Source organism: Lissotriton vulgaris, chromosome 8 (assembly GCF_964263255.1).
Source record: "Lissotriton vulgaris chromosome 8, aLisVul1.2, whole genome shotgun sequence".
NCBI classification, from domain to species: Eukaryota; Metazoa; Chordata; class Amphibia; order Caudata; family Salamandridae; genus Lissotriton; species Lissotriton vulgaris.
In genome coordinates, this window is record NC_141696.1 from 21,499,295 (window position 1) to 21,518,444 (window position 19,150).

The 19,150-nt window shown below is 44.1% G+C and overlaps 1 protein-coding gene across 2 annotated transcripts in view; it reads left to right on the forward strand.

Annotated features, from left to right (window-relative positions):
• Positions 1-19,150, forward strand: part of LOC147693260 (pepsin A-like) — a 126,848-nt gene that overhangs the window by 67,458 nt on the left and 40,240 nt on the right. For both annotated transcript variants that reach the window (XM_086933654.1, XM_086933655.1), the window contains exons 4-5: positions 3,565-3,683; positions 15,942-16,138. In XM_086933654.1, coding sequence (XP_086789780.1) covers positions 3,565-3,683; positions 15,942-16,138 — 316 coding nt within the window. The remainder of the gene's footprint in view (positions 1-3,564; positions 3,684-15,941; positions 16,139-19,150) is intronic.

The following is a 19,150-nucleotide window of genomic DNA, read 5'->3' on the forward strand; positions in this document are numbered from 1 at the left end:
GAACATGGGCTTCTATAGGAACTCTCTAAGGCGTATTTTCAGGCCCATTATCGCTGCTTTAGCAGCAGTTTCCTGCCGCTAAAGCGGAAATAATTTTAACAAAGGAACTCAGAGATTGTACCTTCACCATCAGTAACGCTTGAAGGTACATTGCATTTGGTGTCAGTAACGACTGTTGTTTCTTTTTCTTTGTCCGATTTCTTTATTTGCACTCAAAGGAACATATGAGGACACAGGCAAACTAACAATGTACTTAAGTCAACATCCAGTGATAGTGACACCTGATAACTGGGTGAACAGTGAACAGGCCACGTGAGATATGAGATATGTCCTGTGTGTAAATCATATGAAGCATAATGACAGGTAGGGAGGCAGTTGGAGACAAAAGGAAAGTAGATAACATTTCCCATAAGACTTTAAATTGGGGGTTTGTTCGCCGTGTCTGTCTACAGCATTGCCGATGAAATGGCTAAGGCTGGAATGATGGGGTGTGGAGGGGAATCGGTCCCAGGGTTCCCAGGCTCCAGATATATCTAGAAGGAAGTTGTCCCAGAGAGCGATTTTCAGGGTCTCCAAGGCAGGAGTGAGACGGCTAGGAGACAGTGGTGTGGAGCAGTCTTATTTGTTACTCGTGAGAGATGGTCTAGATGGAAAGAATTACAAGTGGGACAGGTAGAAAGAAATCCTCCATATATTGGCTGGTCTGCGATATATACAGTGCTGGTTCAAACTTCCCCCTACTCCTGTGTATAAATGTGTTGCCAATAGGGTGGAAGGGATGGAGGTACACCATTTGCTTACTGCTGGGGGTGGATATTGCCTGCAATGCTGTTGTCCCAAGGACTCTAGGGGAGAATGAGTCCCTGTAAGGGAGGAAATGGCCCATAGATGCCCTATTTACCCTTACTCAGATATATATGTTCACAATGCGCTATTCATCGTAAGTCCAATAGCCACTCCAGCTCTGAAGGCATGGTACTTTATTGCCAGTGTAGGAGAATGCATAGCTTGGCAGCAGCTAGGGATGTGGCCACCTATGTCAGACCTTGGTGAGGGGAGCAGGGTAAACCATTAACATTTGCATAGTTTTTCAGAAGAGCTCAATTTATGGATGAGTGGAATGAAACAGACACACATTTATCAGGTTATCCCATACGTTTGTCCAAAATGGAACGCATCATATGTGTTGTGGTAATATCTTCAAAAGTAAGGTCGTATCAGTATTTACCTCAGCGTAATATCTGGGGTCCAATACCAGTCAAGTAGGATTTGTAAAAATAGAAATGGGATCTTCTTCTCCCCCAGCAATTTCTTGTGGTCCACCAGTAGGGATGCTTAATCCTAGTAGAGTAATTTCTCCATTCTAATTTCTTTCAATGGATTACTGCACTACTTTTATCTCTGCAGTGCTCTTCTCTTCCCCATATGGTACACTAGTCATGGCAAGCAGTGAAGTGCTGGTGCTCCTTTCTCAGGGCAGGTGTCTTTGGTTTCATTGGCTAATTGACTATCACCCAACAGGGAGACTGAGAAGCCTTGGCTCCCAGTCCTGGTCAAGGGCAAAACAAATTCTTGAAGTAGTCCCTCACAAAACCCATCTGGCACGCTTGGCAGATGACAATTTATGGGGACTCAAACTCCCCTTCTAACATTTAATTTCCAGACACTAAAATTGATTTAGGGTCTTTGTCTTTGAAGTTTTATACTGGGTGTCTGCTTCTTTTGAAATGTATACTTCTCCTCTGCCTCTTCATCTTGAGAAGTGTCTGGGACGCAGGAGAGATGCCAAAACTGATAGTCCCACAAAACAGGCCACCGGAGTGGCTGGAGATCAAAAACATTAGAATGATATGTAGAGTAGCTGGGGATGCCAAAATGTGATGTATGACCAGAGTTCTTGAAGTGACAGTCTAGGCGTCCTCCCCATCTGAGATGTAAGCGCTAATGGCCATGTCCATTTGAGCCTGCCGGGCCTTGTAGATTGGAACCAATGCAATGCCACAAATATAATTATGCTTGGGTGCCACTTCACTGAATCAAAGGTCTTCACTGCATCTTGCAAAGGGGGCAAGATTTTGAGCAGGCTGTCTCACGATTTCATAAAGCATTGGGATAATGTGCATTAAAAGTACAAATCCCACTCGGGATGTATTACAAAGGGATTTGCCTACTATAGACTACTTGGGAATATTTTATTCTGAGTTTTCATGACAGTGTTAAATGAGGGAGACCTATCTATAACTCTGAAGAGGAGCATGTATTTCCTCTCATTAGCTAGTAGCACAAGGGTGGTGTATTTGGGGTCTAGTGTGCAGGTGGCCTCTGATGCTTTGAAGGCATTGTAGAGATTACGGGATTTAAATGCTTTCCAAGCATTGTAGAATGCACCAGGGAAGCTATCTTCCTCAGGTGACTTACAAGCGGAAAGATCCAATATGGCATTAGTGATCTTGCCCCTGGAGATGCGCTTACCAAGCAGAGCTCCAACTTCATCTCAGAGGTCTGGGAATTACTGATATTATACAAATCAATCTTCTAATGGGGAGGTCCCAGTGCCAGCACTGGCTTACAGAGCTCTAGAAACTGGTGGCCATCTTGGTTACTGCCTAGTTCCACCTTCTCTAAATTCACATACTTCATATCCCAGTAAATGAGCATTTCAAGGTGTAGACAGAGGTCTATTGGAGATATGAGAGGAGTGTCCTGCATTTGTGTGGACACTTAGGACAAATCAGAAAGTAACAGAACATCAGTAACTGATCTATTATTTGAGGACCGAGGTGGGAGGATGCCAAATGTTAGGTTTTTAGAAATTGGGGGTTATCTTACTAGCCCCAAAATGTCCAAGCCTGAGTCCATGAGCATGGATTTGGAAATGTGAATATAAGGTCAATAGGAGTCTCTGCATGCTGCATGGAATGTGCTCTGCCTTCAGGCAGGGGAACAAGTGGCTGCTTGTATAAGTGCCAACAGAAGGGGCAAAAATGATTCTTGGATCAGGCAAGCCCACTCAAACCTAAAGGCAACTCTCTATGTTGCAGCCCAGTATGAAATGGTAGAGTGAACGAATGGTCTGTCTGATTCTGCAGAGTACCCAAACAAGATATTAATATTTCTCTCTTCCAATGATTTTCAATGATCTGAAATTTGCAGCGAACCTAAAAGTTCTTCCAGAGAAGAGGACTTTAGTACTCATATAATATTGGCAAACACAGGGAATTCATATCATGAAGCTTTGTCAATTTGCTCATCAGGGGGCATATTATCAAGCCTGGGCGATACAATAATCTCCGCTTTATCGGCAGGAAACTGCAGATAAAGTGGCGATAATGGGCTTCATAATATGCTCTATGGAATTCCAATCGAAGCTCATGTTAAATGTGAAGGACATCTAACATGAGCTTCGATTGGAATTCAATAGAGCATATTATCAAGCCCATTATTGCCACTTTATCAGCAGTTTCATGCCGATAAAGCAGCAATAATTTTATCACCAAGGCTTGATAATATGGCCCTAGGTCTTTCTGGTGATTGAAAATAATGAACACTTTTTTGTCTCCACAGTAAACCACAATAAATTTGACCCCACCAGCTCCTCCACCTTCCAGTCAACCAATGAAAATCTTGCAATTCATTATGGCAAAGGGAGCATGACTGGGGTTCTTGGATACGACACTGTCCAGGTAAGAACAGACAAAGACAAAGGAATATGACTGGCAAAGATAAACTAATTATGGATATAATATTATATGACCAAAGTATGCACAATTGGACTTCATCCTCCGAGCAGCAGTGCGCCAGAAGCCGCATTTGCAGAGTAGTGTAAAAAAAGGCGTGGCCTTTGAACACCTCTCTGCAATGCAGCTCTGTGGTGCTTACTTGAGGTACCTGGTGGGCTAGTTGGCCCCCAGAGACCCTCAGGATTCAAGGGGACTTAATAGGGACATTGTAGTTAGAAGTTAGTATTTACAAAACCTTAGAAATTCACTGAAGAAACCAGAGGTTTCAGGGAAGTTATAGTTAGAAATTAGCATTAAAGAACTTTTGAAATTCACTGAAAAAAACATAAGTTTCAGGCAGGTTTTGGTTAGAAATTAGCATTTAAAAAACCTTTAAAATTCACTTAAAAAACCACAGATTTCAGGGACGTTATAGTTAGTTTGACATTTCACTCGTACAAAACCAGCGAATTTAGGCTATTATAGTTAGTAGAGCTAACTATAACTTGCGACCCCACAATTCATTGCTGATAAAGTCACTATTACATCACTCATGACATGATCAGTGACATCACTGATGGCATCACTGATGACATCTCAAATGGGGGTAAAACACATACTGGCAGTTCTTGGAGATGGATTAAATATTTTGAAAGTAAAAGTGGAGCTATGAAGATAATGGCAGGAGTTTGTCTGATTACTGATGGGCAAATACTTATACGCTCTGTTGAAATGATACTGACCTTAGACTCCTGAGGCGTGAGCCATGAGTAATTATTGTTAATTTGTACTCTCCTTGCCTACGCTTACCTTTGGCAATACTTTTTGCATTTTTAAACTTGCGCAACATTTATTGATTTTCTAGCACTGACCTGGCTGTTGTGCATTGTGCTATCGCGGGGAGGGCACCGAGCTGTTTTGGAGGCGGCTTGAATGGGGGAAAGGCTGCAGTTTATCCAGGATGGTCGGAGTGAGACCGCCATCTTGGGTGGAGTGCAGGTCAGCAGGATAGTTGTTGGCTCCCCTGACTCTTAAAATGGAGGCCCAGCTCCTACCGTGCAGCGGGCATGCCGCCAGCGCACTGAAGGCAAGCCCATCTGCACCTGTCTGCGCCGGACCGTCGCCAGAACCCCTGCCCATTTTCCTGCTGATTCTCTCAGGTACTCGCGTGAGGAGCTTCTGTCGCAGGAGATTAATTTCCCATCGTTAGCTTTGGCGCCCCAGGACGGTCCTTCCAAATGCTAGTTTTGCACATTTCAACTCCCACCAGAGGAGTCTTTCCCATGCACATCTGACCACACGGATGGTAGATTCCTAAGTCTAAATTGCCGGTCACTAGTGTAACATCACGCCGAATTCTTTGATCTTTTAGTTGATGAGTCGCCGGATGTGTTATTCCTAACAGAGACATGGCTTACTCAAGACTTGGTTGCGGAGCCCTGGTTGGCCCTGCCCCAAGGTTACGTGATGAAGTGTGTACACAGAGGGAGTGGCAGGGGGGGCGGTATCGCAGTAATTGTCAGAGAGGTTTATACCTGTAGTTTCAGTAAGGAGAACATAGTGGATTGCGAAAGTGCACTGTTTAAAACCATTTTGCATTTTAATTTCACTGTATCTGGCTTCCTCGTCTACCGTCCCCAGGACCCTCTAGCCTGTCCAGGGAAGATTTACTAAACATAGTCATGCTACACACAAGCAGTGCAGCGAATCTCACCATCTTAGGCGATCTCAATCTACATCTTGAGAATAGCGGGACGACTGAGATCACAAGCTTTTTGGCTGACCTAGAGGCCTACCAGCTGGTCCAGCGGGTCCTTGAGTGCACGCATATGGCAGGACACCTACTGGACCCCATATTCTCTAACTTAAGCTCGCTAAAGGTCTTGCTTCTGGTCCCGCAGGCCTGGACAGACCATTCTCTGGTCTCGTTCTCGCTGCGGCTGCAGGGAAAGGCAGACCTGAACCGTCCTGTCCCAGTCCTAAAACACCCCTGGCATAATTTGGACATTGTCCTTTTTTCTGCTTTTCTGTCCAGTCATAGGCCTCTATTGCCATCGGACGTGGAGATGGCAAACTCGCGATTCTATGAGTGGCTGACACTAGGTCTGGATAGTTTCATTCAGGCCAGACTGGGGGAACAATCGCAGGCTGTCTAACCCCTGGTTTAACGATTCACTAACTATAGCCAAAAAGGGTTGTAAACAGCTTGAGCATGCCTAGAGACGCTTTTATGATGTGGCAGCAAAAAGTAAATATCAAGCAGTACCACAAACTAATTCGGAGAGCACGAGCGGAATATGTGGCCGATAAAATCTCGGTTAGTTCTAACCCCACTAAGACGATCTTCTTTCTGCTTAAGGGCATGAAGAGCGCGGGCGCTATTGGGGTATCACCAATTTCCTGGAACCATCAGTGCAATGAGCTGGCTAGGTACTTTGTGAACAAAGTGGAGAAGATTTATCTTGGCCAGCCTACCCAGCCTCGTTTGTAGAGGCAGCTGTTCCGGGGGTTATTAATCCCTCAGCGGGCAACATCTTGTCAAGTTTTCCTCCCTTGTCCCCCGTGGAGTTCGAGTCCCTTTGTGTGAAAATAAAATCGAGCTCACCGGCCGACCCTTTGACACCTGCCCTCTTTCGCCAGTTTCATGCTCTTAGTTCTCCGGTGAACATTGATCTGGTCAACCTCTCTTTGTCTTTAGCAATCGTACCTGTGACGTGGAAACACACCAAGGTTATTCTGCTGCTAAAGAAACCTTCTTTGGATCCTGCGGAGTTGGGCAACTATTGCCCCATTTCCCAGCTGCCTTTTTTTTGGCAAAGCTGGTGGAATCTCATGTGAACTCTACTCTCTCTGAGTTTATTGAGCAGAATGCCATACTGGACCCTTCACAGAACCGTTTCTGAGAGCGTCACAGTACTGAGTCTGCCCTGTTGGCAGTGAAGGAAGCAATGCAGTGGAGACTGGATTACGATGATTCAGTGGCCTTAGTCCTTTTGGACTTAAGTACCGTGTTTGATACCGTCTTCCATGTGATACTTTTAAAGCCCCTTCAGGAAATTGGTATCAAGGATGTGGCCTTGGATTGGTTTCGGTCCTTTCTGGAGCGGAGGATGTTTCAAGTCTCTGCGCCACCTTTTCACTCGCAGGAGTTTGCTTTGCATCAGGGGGTGCCGCTGGGCTAAAAATATTAGCCCCTGCTGCTCAACATCTATGTTCGACCCTTAGCTTTGGTAGCCAAAGGTAGGGGATTGTCATTGGTGTTGTATGCCGATGACACCCAATCGGTGATCGCCTTCTCTAAGAAATGTAGCGCCAATCTGGAAAAATTTAAAGAAGACCTTTAAGTGATTGCGGACTGGATGGCGGTAAACTGCTTGCATTTGAACGTCAGTAAGTCTGAGGTCTTATTGTTCGGGAAGAACCGGGAGTTGTGGTCCGAGCAGTGTTGGCCGGATCATCTTAAACCCGCCCCCTTACCCAAGGAGGCTGTGAAGAACTTGGGCGTGTGGTTCGACAGTGGCCTGACATTCGACGTCCAATCGAAAGCTGTGTCAGGGGTCTGTTTTGGGCATTTGTGAGGTTTGAAACCTCTGTTGGGTTTCTTTCCTCCCAAGGTGCATCAAACCATTGTCCAGGCGACAATTCTCTCTAGATTGGACTACAGCAACTCTCTCTATCCGGCCACCAATAAGTCCAGCATCAGGCGTCTGCAGAGAGTACAGAATGCAGCGGCCAACATTTTGGTGGCACTTCCAAAATCTTGCTCGGTTGCTCATGTGCTTCCTAAAGTTCATTGGCTGCCTGTTGAAAAGCGCATTCAGTTCAAGTCTCTCTGTGTGGCACACAGGATACTGACCCCACAGGCGCGTTTAGGGTTGGGCAATTTTTAGAGTTTTATGTGCCGCAGCGTTTTCTCAGATCTGCGGACCAAGCGTTGGTCAGCATTCCTCGAGTTCTGAAAGCTAGAGCTGGTGGGCGTTCCTTTAGCAGTCTTGCTACAAAACTCTGGAATTTGCTCCCTGTTTCCATCAGAGCGATCCAGAACCACCTTGCTTTCCAGAAAGTCATAAAGATCTGGCTCTCCCCTGTCTAATTTTTAGTTTTCCTTCTTAGCTCACGTTTATGGTCTTTGGTGACGCTGGGACGCCCCATCGCTGCGGCAGCTATGCGCATTACAAATCCAATTAATAATAATAATAAATAATAACGAGGAAATCAAGGGTCTATACCTCATTGGAGTAAACACCCGCCCCAAAGAAGGGATTCTATCCGGCAGGTGGAGGGTGTCAGACCCCTTCCCAGTGTACTTGACACCAGCGTCCGGTCGTGGAGGAGCCATTTAAGAGTCATTGAGACATGTGGAGCAGCAATCTCTTTCTTCTCTTTATTTGTCATATGATATTATTAAACCAAGTCAACCAAATGAATATTGCATACAAACAGAGTAAAGCTAACATGGATACATGTATCTGCAAGACATCACTTATTTTATTCATATGATTTTCTGTTGTAGTGGAAATATACCATTCTGCTCTATGTTTGTCAGAAGATCAAATGATTTCTGCAGACGTTGATCCTGTTATCACATACAACATAAATTATTTGGTCAATTTACAGAAAATGGGAGTGAAAACAACACTCCTGAACCACATCATACTTACAACCATTGCTTTTCACACACTCCATATGTTGTTAATCAATCTTTAGTACTCAAAGGAGCTGTCATCATAGACAGACCAGAGGACCTGAGAGTCCTGCTCGGTGCATACCGGGAAAGACGTTTCCCGATATACTTGGGGCCAATACCATGAAGGGCCTTAAAGGCCACAGTCAGGCATTAGAAAGTAATTCGCTTAGCGATGGGTAGCCAATGTAGAGTGTTCAGTAAGGCAGTGGCACCAGCTCTCCTCGGGAGTCCAAAGATGGTACGGGCTGCCGAGTTCTGGACAACTTGCAAACGGGTCATAAGATATTTTGGAAGACCCAAAAAGAGAGCGTTTGCGTAGTCCAGTCGTGAACCGATCAATGCCTGAACAACTGTTTTCCTGTGGTTAAGTGAAAGTAGAGGAAGAAATTTCCTCAACATCCGTAAAATGCCGAAGCATTTCCCAACAAGAGACAGGATGTGAGGTCTAAAGGATAGTTCACAATCTACTATCACTCCCAAATTCTTGGCCTTAAAAGAGACCTTGTCAGGAGGAAACATATCTTGTGGCCACCAAGATTTCCAATCGGGTTCAGGGGCGCAACCGAAAAAGAGAAGCTCTGACTTGTCTGAGTTGCATTTTAAGCCATGACATCTAAACCACTCAAACACCGCACCCAGGCAATCCCTGATCTGTCTGCCATTGAAAGACCCACCCCTATCACATGTGAACAGGAGTTGGGTATCATCAGCATATGACACGATCTGGGCGCCAAATGATTCCGCGACTTCCGCCAGAGGGGCCATAAAGATGTTAAACAGCATAGGGCTGAGAATGGAGCCCTGTGGGACTCCCACCTCTAGCGGAGCCATATCAGCGGAAAAGGGAGGCGCCCAGATTGTTTGTCGGCGGTCGGCCAGAAAGGATTTTAGCCAATTCCACACCGTTCCGCGAAGGCCACACTCCCAGAGTCTTGCAAGGAGGACCTCATGAGGAACGGTGTCGAAAGCCGCCGACAAGTCAAGCATGACTAACACGGCCTTTCCCCCAGAGTCGAGTACTTCCCTGATGGCATCGGTGACCTCAAGCAGGGCCGACTCCGTGCTAAAATTAGCGCGGAAGCCGGACTGCGAGGCGTGCAACAGGTCGTTTCCTTCGATGAAACTGGAAATTGTCCTGTGCACGTATCGCTCGGCCACTTTCGCCAGAGCAGGGAGAAGGGAGATTGGCCTGTAATTGGCATGGATGAGGGGGTCCAAGGTGGGTTTCTTGAGCAGAGGTAGAATCATGTTTGTGCCGTTGCCAAGTTTTTAAAATGGGCCTGGTTGATTAGACTTAGAAGACTGTCCGTATCAATTTAATCTTCTTTTAACTAATTTATGATGGTCTAACGTGTTTTTAATGTTTTTACTTATTGTACAGTCATACTCTTTTCGACATGCTGTTTTAACTTTTTGTATCGCTTTTATGATATATGCATATCGAAATAAAGCAATCAACCAACCAACCAACAACCAACCAAGAATCATGGCACGCTTCCATGCCTGCGGCACCACCCCTGTCGACAAAGATGTATTCAGCAGGGGGTTCACCAAGATGTTAATGGCGGATGCCACTTTTCCCAAATATTTAGCCGGACATGGATCTAAAGGAGAGCCGGATTTCAAGCCTGACAAAAGCTCCAAAGATGTACTAAGATCCATGTTAGGGAATTCGGAGAGGAAAGGACCATGACATTCCACAGAGCATGGTGGCACTAGATGGCTCAAGTCCGATTGAGCGCTGGAGAGAGAGGCCTGGATATCGGTGATCTTACTAACAAAAAAGATGGCTAGTTGTTGTATCCAAGAGTCCGTGTGAGTGTGTTTAGGGGTACAGACAGCAGGAGAAGTAAAATCCTGAACCACTTTAAAAATTTCTTTGCAGACATTATCAGCCTCATCAATACGATGTTCAAAATAGGCCTTTTTTTCATCCCAGATTGACTGATGATAGGCTTTAATTGCTGCACGAAATTTCACTTTCTCAACTGGATCATAGGCCCGCCTCCAGGTCCTCTCAGCCCTTTTACACTCCTGTTGTTGTGTCCTCAACTGAGGAGAAAACCATGGGGCCGACGCTCTACGCTCTCCAGGTTTAGGTGTCTTAGCGGGGATTAAAGTCTCAAATCTGGCTAAAAGCCATTTTTGGAGGAGGACAAGATTCTCTTCCAAACTTCCCAAAAGGGGGCAAGGAAAGGTGATAAGAGCCTCAGATAGCATCTCCCCGGAGAGCAGATGAAACGGGCGTGAAGGCCGTGTAGTCTCAACCTCTCTCTCCCGAATAAGGGCAGTGACAGGCAGAGAGAAGGAGATTAAAAAATGGTCCGACCAGAGTACTGGCTGTATAGCACAGACAGAGATAGGTCTCGTTGAGAATACCTGATCTAAGGTATGGCCTTTGTTATGTGTAGGACCTTTCACAAACGGAGATAACCCTAACGGAGCCGTGATATCAATAAGTTTAGTAGCGTCGGGGTCACAGCTAATGTCCATATGGACATTAAGATCTCCGAGAAGGATGCAATGATCAGACCTAAGACAGGGAACTGAAAGAGCTACTTGCAATTCGTCAAAGAATGGTCCCGTTGATCCGGGGGTTCTGTACAAAAGTATCCCAGTACAAGCCTGGAGAGGGGAAAAATGTAGGGTGAAGCCAAGTGCTTCACAACCCTGAATATTCTCCACCGGAAAGGTTGAACAGGAAATACTCTTTTTCACAATGAGAGCTACTCCACCTCCTTTACCCAGTGTTCTATCCCTCCTAAAGATGTTATAATCCGGAGGGATAGCATTGAGCAGGTCCGGTGCGGAAAATTCACCTAACCAGGTCTCAGTCAAAAACAAGCACGTAATATTGGAATTATACAGCAAATTCCAAATATTCAGAGAATGGCAAGTCACGGACCTGGTGTTAAGGAGAAGACATTGAAAAGAGACAGATGTATTGTCATGTCCGGTTCCATCAGCAGCCGGGAACCGCCATGCGCATGACGGACAGCCTTTCCTTAATTTCCGACCACCGGGAAAAATATGGGACAGTTCCCTAGAGGGAGGCGTAAAGCGAGAAGCTCGGCCGAAGAGTAGATCAGCATATTAAACAGAGAATAACAACAAGGGCCGAAATAGTACAGGTCAGACAAGCCACACGCCGTCCGGCCCCGTCCGCCTCCGAGACGCTGACGGGCGCAGACGGGCTGACTCTGGCGTGACTCCGGCGATGTGTAGGCGCTCCCGCTGCGCGATCCCGCTGCGCTCACAAGGGAGCTTTATGTAGGCGAGCATCCGACCCCACAGAGCGCTAGTCCGCTCGTAGTCACCGCCCCCTCTCAGCAAAACACCACTCAGAGATGGCAGCCGATGTTTTTTTTCACCCCGGGACCCGGACCCGCAACAACAGCGGTGGTCACCGCAATTAGAGTGCAAGTAAAAGGGAAAGAATAACCCCACGTTTAAAACCAGGGATACGAAAGAAACAGCAAATCAAATATTCCAAAAGGTAATTTTTAAAAAGCAGCGCGATGTAAAAGCGCTAGGTGCGAGGCGCTAAGCAAGGAATTCTTTACCATGCGAGGGAGAGCCTAGGACCGGTCGCCTTATGTAGGCGAGCATCCGACCCCACAGAGCGCTAGTCCGCTCGTAGTCACCGCCCCCTCTCGGCAAAACACCACTCAGAGATGGCAGCCGATGTTTTTTTCACCCCGGGACCCGGACCCGCAACAACAGCGGTGGTCACCGCAATTAGAGTGCAAGTAAAAGGGAAAGAATAACCCCACGTTTAAAACCAGGGATACGAAAGAAACAGCAAATCAAATATTCCAAAAGGTAATTTTTAAAAAGCAGCGCGATGTAAAAGCGCTAGGTGCGAGGCGCTAAGCAAGGAATTCTTTACCATGATAGTTTATCCACTTGGACATTCAACAACAGCTTGGAGTCCATGGTCATTCCGAGGTTTCTTACTTCCTTCGATACTTTAGGCAGTGATCCCAGGTCATCAGGCCACGCGGCAATCGGGTTGTAATTTTTCCAATCGCCACACGTGAGTATTTCAGTTTTTGAAGCATTCAATTTCAGATGGCTCCAGGTCATCCACTGATCCACGGCTCCAAGACAGCTGAAAATTGGTGATTTTTCAATGTCTTTGGGGCATTCAAGTTGAAGGAGTATTTGCATGTCATCTGCATAGTTTTAGCACGTGAGGTGAAATTCATTGATCAGTACTGGTAAAGAATTCATGTAGATGTTGAAAAGCATGGGCGAGATGATAGAACCTTGAGGGATCCCTGCTTTTGTGGAGTACGGTTTGGACGAGAAAGGTGGAGTATGAATGACATTAGTTCTGTTTCGAAGGTAGGAAGCGATCCAGTCTAGAGCAGTTCCTTCTATGCCGGCTTCATAAAGTCTTTGTTTCAGAGTGTCATGGTCAACCGTGTCAAAGGCAGCTGAGAGGTCCAAGAGGAGTAGCGCAGCAACCCCGTTGCAATCAACTGTACTCTTTAGGTCATCCCAGATTGCAAGGAGGGCAGATTCAGTGCCTTTTCCCGGACGGAATCCTGTTTGGAAATCTGCAAGTATGTCATTCTCTTCAATGAATTGTGACATCTGGGCGAACGCTGCTCTTTCTATCAGTTTGCCCAGGAAAGGTCCGTTTATAATGGGTTTTGTCAGGGTTCAGGGAGTCCAAGTTTTTTTTCTTCAGTAAAGGGCGTATGTATGACTTTTTGAGTTCTTCTGGAAATATTCCAGTAGTTAAGGAATCATTGATGATTCTTCTAGCTGGGATGGCAGCAGAGGTTGTTAAAAGAATTGTTTTGAAAGTTTGTGGCAGACAGGAGTCAGAAGGGCTGCCGGCAGGCCTGCTTGCTTTGACCAGGTCCATAAATTCATCTTGTGAGATGTGTTGGAAGGAATGGAGAATCTTGATTAGAGCATTCTTGGATAGTTGTTTTGTACAAGGGTTAGTGCTGGTGCTTTGTTTCTGTTTTAAGTACAAGTCCAACGTGTCTGCTTTGCCGGTGTAATGATTTGCCAGTTTGTCTGTGAAATCTTGAGTATCAGGAGGAGTTCCTTCCAGGCACTTTGGTTTTCGAAATTCATTGAGTATTTTATAGAATTCCGCATTTGCACATTTAGCGGTTTGAATTCTGTCTGAATAGTACCTTTTCTTCGCTTTTTTTTATAACATACTTAAATAATCTGTTAATTTTCTGTAGGTGAAGTTTGTCTTGTTTGGCGTTTGTTTTGAGCCAGGTACGTTGCAGCTTTCTAATTTGTTGTTTTATGTCTTTTATTAGCATGTTTCTCCAAGGTTTTTTTTTCTTTTGTTCTGTTGTGTGGTTTTGAGTGGTATCAGGATGTCAAAAGCTTCCTGTAGCCACTCATATAGATTCTGAACAGAATTTATGGTTTCCAGATTTATACTGGATGTTAGTTGTGTATTCCAAATTGAGTTTATTCCGCAGCCGATAGGTGCATGGATGTAAGGTACTTTTAGGTGAGTCGCTTGGTGTTGTTTTATGTTGGAAAGCAAGCAAGTGTCTGACCATGTGACTGGTGTTATAGTTTGAAAGGTAACTAGTTCAGTATTAGCAAAAATGAAATCTAGGATATGTCCAGCAGTGTGTGTGTCGGATTGTGGACAATCTGATGCAGGTTCAATGCTTCTAGGCCGGTGATTATTGTTTTTGGAGGGGTCATATTGGTTTTATCAAACCAAATGTTAAGGTCACCCAGAACGCATAGGTTGGAGTGTATTGTTATCAGGTTTGAAACTGTGTCTAGAAGTGCGTCTGGGAATGTTGCCTTGCTAGGTGGAGGTCTGTAAAGGAGCAGGAAACTTACAGGTGGAAGACTATGTAGGATTGCATCTTGTTAGAAGAGCCTCACAATTCTTTATGGAGATGTTTTCAACTTTAGTGATATGTATTGTTTGCCTGAATACAACATCTAGACCACCTCCTTTTTTGGCTATACGATTTTGGTTGATTATTTGATAGCCTAGAGGAATGGCTTCATGCAGGACTGAAGCCATATCCTCTCCAAACCATGATTCGGTTATGAATTTGTGAGAAGGTCGTAGATGTGATGCTTGTTTTTAGAGAGGGATCGAGCATTTATTAGTAGACAGTGTAGAGAGTGGCCTTTGGTGATAGTGGAACTTTGTTTTATAGAAGAGTGATCAGTATTGTGTGGGTGTGTAGCAGGTGTGTTTTTAGTGCTGGTATTAGCTGTATTAGGATAGCAATCGTGTAGCTGTTCTGTATCGTGTTCCTCATCCAGCATGCTAAGAAGATATTTTGATGGTATGATGGTACAATCATGCTTGTCAACTGTGCCGAAGTGTGCACATTTCAAGTGGACCAGTACCTGTCATGTTGCGCATCAAGTTGTGTGTGAGTCAGTATCTGTGTGTGTATGTGTGTGATGCGATTGGCTGGTTGAGGTGGAGGGAGGATTAGTGATTGACGTACTTGTGTCAGTCTGTGTGCCACTTGCATATGGAGTGGAAGATGTGTATGTTTTATTTTGTGTTGTGGTGCTGCATGCAGAATTCAGGGGAATATTGTTGTGTGGTGGTCACCGCAGTGATGTGTGTAGATGTGCATCTGTGTGCATGTGTTTGTGTAGATGTGTGTGTAGTTCTTTTGGTGGTGTCATGTGTTTTGCAGGGGGATGCATATGCGAAGGGTAGAGTGTGTGTGTTACTTACCTGTATTCCATGGCAACGGGCATTCTCCGATGTCCATTTAGCCCACTGATGTCCTCCCTCCCCAAGGAAATTGCCAACAGTACAATGCCTGTCCAACTGTAATACCCTCATGGATGATAGCTAGGAAAGCACTCCGTCGTGGTAGTCAAGCACAATGCATCCAAATAAAGAAGGCGGAACATCACTGACTTGACAGTCTTTTTGGGCCCGCCGCCAATGCAGCTTGGTGGTAACATCCCCAAGATCTAAATTAGGCCCAAACCTATTAGCTCTTTCAATAGCAGAATGTGAAGTTCTGAGATTGCTAAATAAAGGTAGAGTAAACTATATTAGTGAAAAACAGTAGCGTAGAAGCCTCCACACATGCTACATGATGTATCTGCTCTGAATATTGTCATCTATGGTTTTAATGAAATCCTTTTTTATATATGTTTTAATTGTAGATGTATGATCTATTTCCTTTATGCTGTGCTATACATTTTTTGAAAATATGAATTTTAGATGTATATGCTTTAATGATAAGTTTTTATCGAATAAAGCTCACTACTACTAATATTAGGGTGCCCTCCCCCTAAAAAGAAATTTAAAAAAAATCAATTAGGGTTTCTTTGCTGTATAATATTTCTAGGATTCTTTTAAAATAACTGTGTGAATCAAGTAAACTACAGAAAGAGAAAGGTTTGTCATAAATTGCATGTATTTAAGTCACAATACAGTTTCCAATAACATAGCTTGTTTTTAACAATGAAATTATTAGAGAGAATTTAATCAATACCTACAGCTGTAACCTTGTCTCATATTGCTGACTGTTGACGTCCTTGTGCTGCAGGTTGGAGACCTTGTGGTCACAAATCAGGCCTTTGGTCTTTGCACCACTGAAGCTCAGCACTTTGCACATAGTCCATTTGATGGTATTTTGGGCATGGCCTACCCTAGTGATGCTCATGATGATGCCACCCCTGTCTTTGACAACATGTGGAACCAGGGTCTACTGTCTGAAGACCTCTTCTCTGTCTACTTGAGCAAGTAAGTAAAGCACAAAACACTTTAGAAGGCAATACATGCTGAGAAACCTATTACTATATGCATGTATTTAAATATGGTGGAATGGTACTTAAATATCTAGGGGCAGATTTACAAGCCCCTTGCGCCACTTTTGCTTCACTTTTAACATGGGAAAAGTGACGCAAAAGTGGCATTAGGGGCTTTTAAATCTGCCCACTAATTTTTAGTTTAATGTGGATGGCTCCTTAAGATTCATTAACAAGAAGTCCACTCAAAGGTAATATCATCTTCATTTCTTTCAACAACAATGAATTGTACTGTTATATAAAAAAAAGCACCAAACTGGGTACAACTTGATTTATGAAAGAGGTATTGAAATCTGGAAAGTAAGTATGTATCATAAATCAACATAGGATTCTATGTTTGACTGCTGAGTAAACATGATTCTCATAGGAACCATTCACACAGTTATTTGACATAAACATTGAAATACCACCTCCAATGAATGCCATATAAACACATTATAAATGACCATTTCCGGTGTTCTGTTAACAAAAGCAATGTTTATAAAAAATAAACACGAAATAGTTATTGCCATATAAAAAGTACAAGTGCATTCTGTCCCCAAGGGAAGAGGAAATCACAACAAAGAGAAATTGGCAAACAATTACAGTACAAGAAACATTTTGTGTCTGTAACAACCAGTGTTAAGTTTGACAATAGTTCTTTGGTCCTTAATGACACATGGCTTGATTGCAACTTTTACAGTCAACAGCAGTTGTACCCTGCTATGGCCAAGTATGAGGGTGCCATCGGACTTTGATGTATTCAGGGATATCTGAGTCCCTGCTGTCCAATGTGTGAATCTGGAGATTTGTCCTAAAACCTGAAATACCTAAACGAATAGAGAAACCTATTTAACTTTGGAACTTTACCAAGAGACACAAGGAAGTGCACAACTTCCTCTCCCTGTCAAACTCTGTTACACACTCACAAACAGTATGTTAAAATAAGAAGTTTTTGTTCAGTCAATATATATATATATATATATATATATATATATATATATATATATATATATATATATATATATATATATATATATATATATATATATATATATATATATATATATATATATATACATATATATATATATAATTTTATCAATGATTAACATTATAGATGATCACACAGTGCCAATAGCCATTATGTAATTATGTTTAAATCACAAGCTGCATTGAAAAGGTATTTTTTGATGTGCCTATTACAAACTTCTCCATCAAGAGTCCATAGGAAATTAAAAAGGTATATAGAAAGGAGTAGGGAAGGGAGACAAATAAATGTGTCTCTTTCTTTCAGATGAAACCTAGAACAGGGTTTTGGTTGTAGGCATAGGTGCCTAGTGTGGAGATGTCTTCAGCTCCTCCTGGAATTAAGAACTCCAGTAACTGTGGAATGTGTGATGAAAGGCGTTCAGAATTAGAATCAACCAAGGCGCCACCTTTACTAATTTACACAAACATTAAGAAGAATGTGTTTCATACATTGCTTGCTCTAACAATGTTGGCATTCACAATCACAGTTGTTCACAAGTACTATGAACATGCATTCAGCACTCAGGGAATCAACCCTGGCAGCATGACAAGCAGAGCTTGTCACTGAGAAGAGCAGAACTGCATTATATTTTCAAAGAAATGGAGCAGGTCTCTCTCATTGGCTGGCACACTTTGTACTGCCTGGCTCCAACACATCCACCTTTGCGCCATAGTGCAAGGGTGTCTGCGTTGTGGTCAGGATATGTTTGGTGCCAGATGGATCCCTTCCTGCCCAGAAAATGTCCTCTGCTGCTATGTCTTCTTTGTATGTGTGATACAAAATGCTGCATACATGCAAAGAGGAAACACCGAGGAGAAATCAAGGTATTTCGAATTGCTATTCCAGCGTCAGGCAGGAGCACAATTTTGGCATAAATCAACATCTATAGGCCTCTTTTCTGGACGTGGGTTTGCATCAAAATTCATGGGTGAATTTGAATTTAAAATTATTTATATAGCGCTCGTTCGCCAGGGGCTTCATGGCGCTACAACTTGCAGAAAACAAGGCAGAAAGGCAAATGTAAATTAAAGAAATTCAAGCTACAGGAGGACAGTTAATTGAAGGCTTTGGTAAACAAGTAAGTTTTGAGTTGTTTTCTGAACTGGGGATATAGAGTCAAGGCTCTGAGCTCAGGAGGCAGGGAGTTCCAGAGGAGTGGAGCAAGGGTCGCAAATTTCGAGCCTCCCCATTTCTTCCTCCGGAATCGCGGGACAGTGAGGGGGGATTGGGTAGATGAACGAAGTTCTCTGGTAGGGACATAAGGAATAATCTCAGAAGAGATGAAAGCCGGTGCCGTGCCCAGTCTCGCTTGAAAGGTGATGGAGGCCAGCTTGAACTGGACACGTTCACGAACTGGGAGCCAATGCAAAGATTTAAGAAGGGGGGTGACATGGTGGGATTTTGGTAATTTGAACACCAGGCGCGCCGCCTGGTTCTGAATCTGCTGCAACCGCCTAAGGCTATATGCAGGTATACTAGCATATAGGGCGTTGCCGTAATCCAGGCGGGAGATGACCATTGCCAAGGTGATCAATTTCAAAGCATGAAAAGAAAAAAAACAAGGACACCTTGCGTATAGTACGCAGTGAAAGAAACTAACCTGGGAGTGAAGAGTGAGCTGGGGGTTGAGCTTGATGCCTAGAGTTTTTACTGAGGAAGAGGGGACAGGTGGGGGGCCAAGGGAAGGGGGCCAAAACAGAGGAGACCAGGGACTGGATGAACCACCCGTCAACACCAGCTCGGTCTTGTTTGGGTTGAGTTTTAAATGGTTGTGGTTCATCCAGTCTCGGATGTGGATCATAGTAGATTGGAAGTTGGAGGTAGAAGACGGGGAAGAGGACAGGTTGAAAACAAATTGGAGGTCGTCAGCATAGTTGTATACTGTGACCTCCATCTGCTGTAGTGAAAAAATAAGAGGGGCGATGTAAAGGTTAA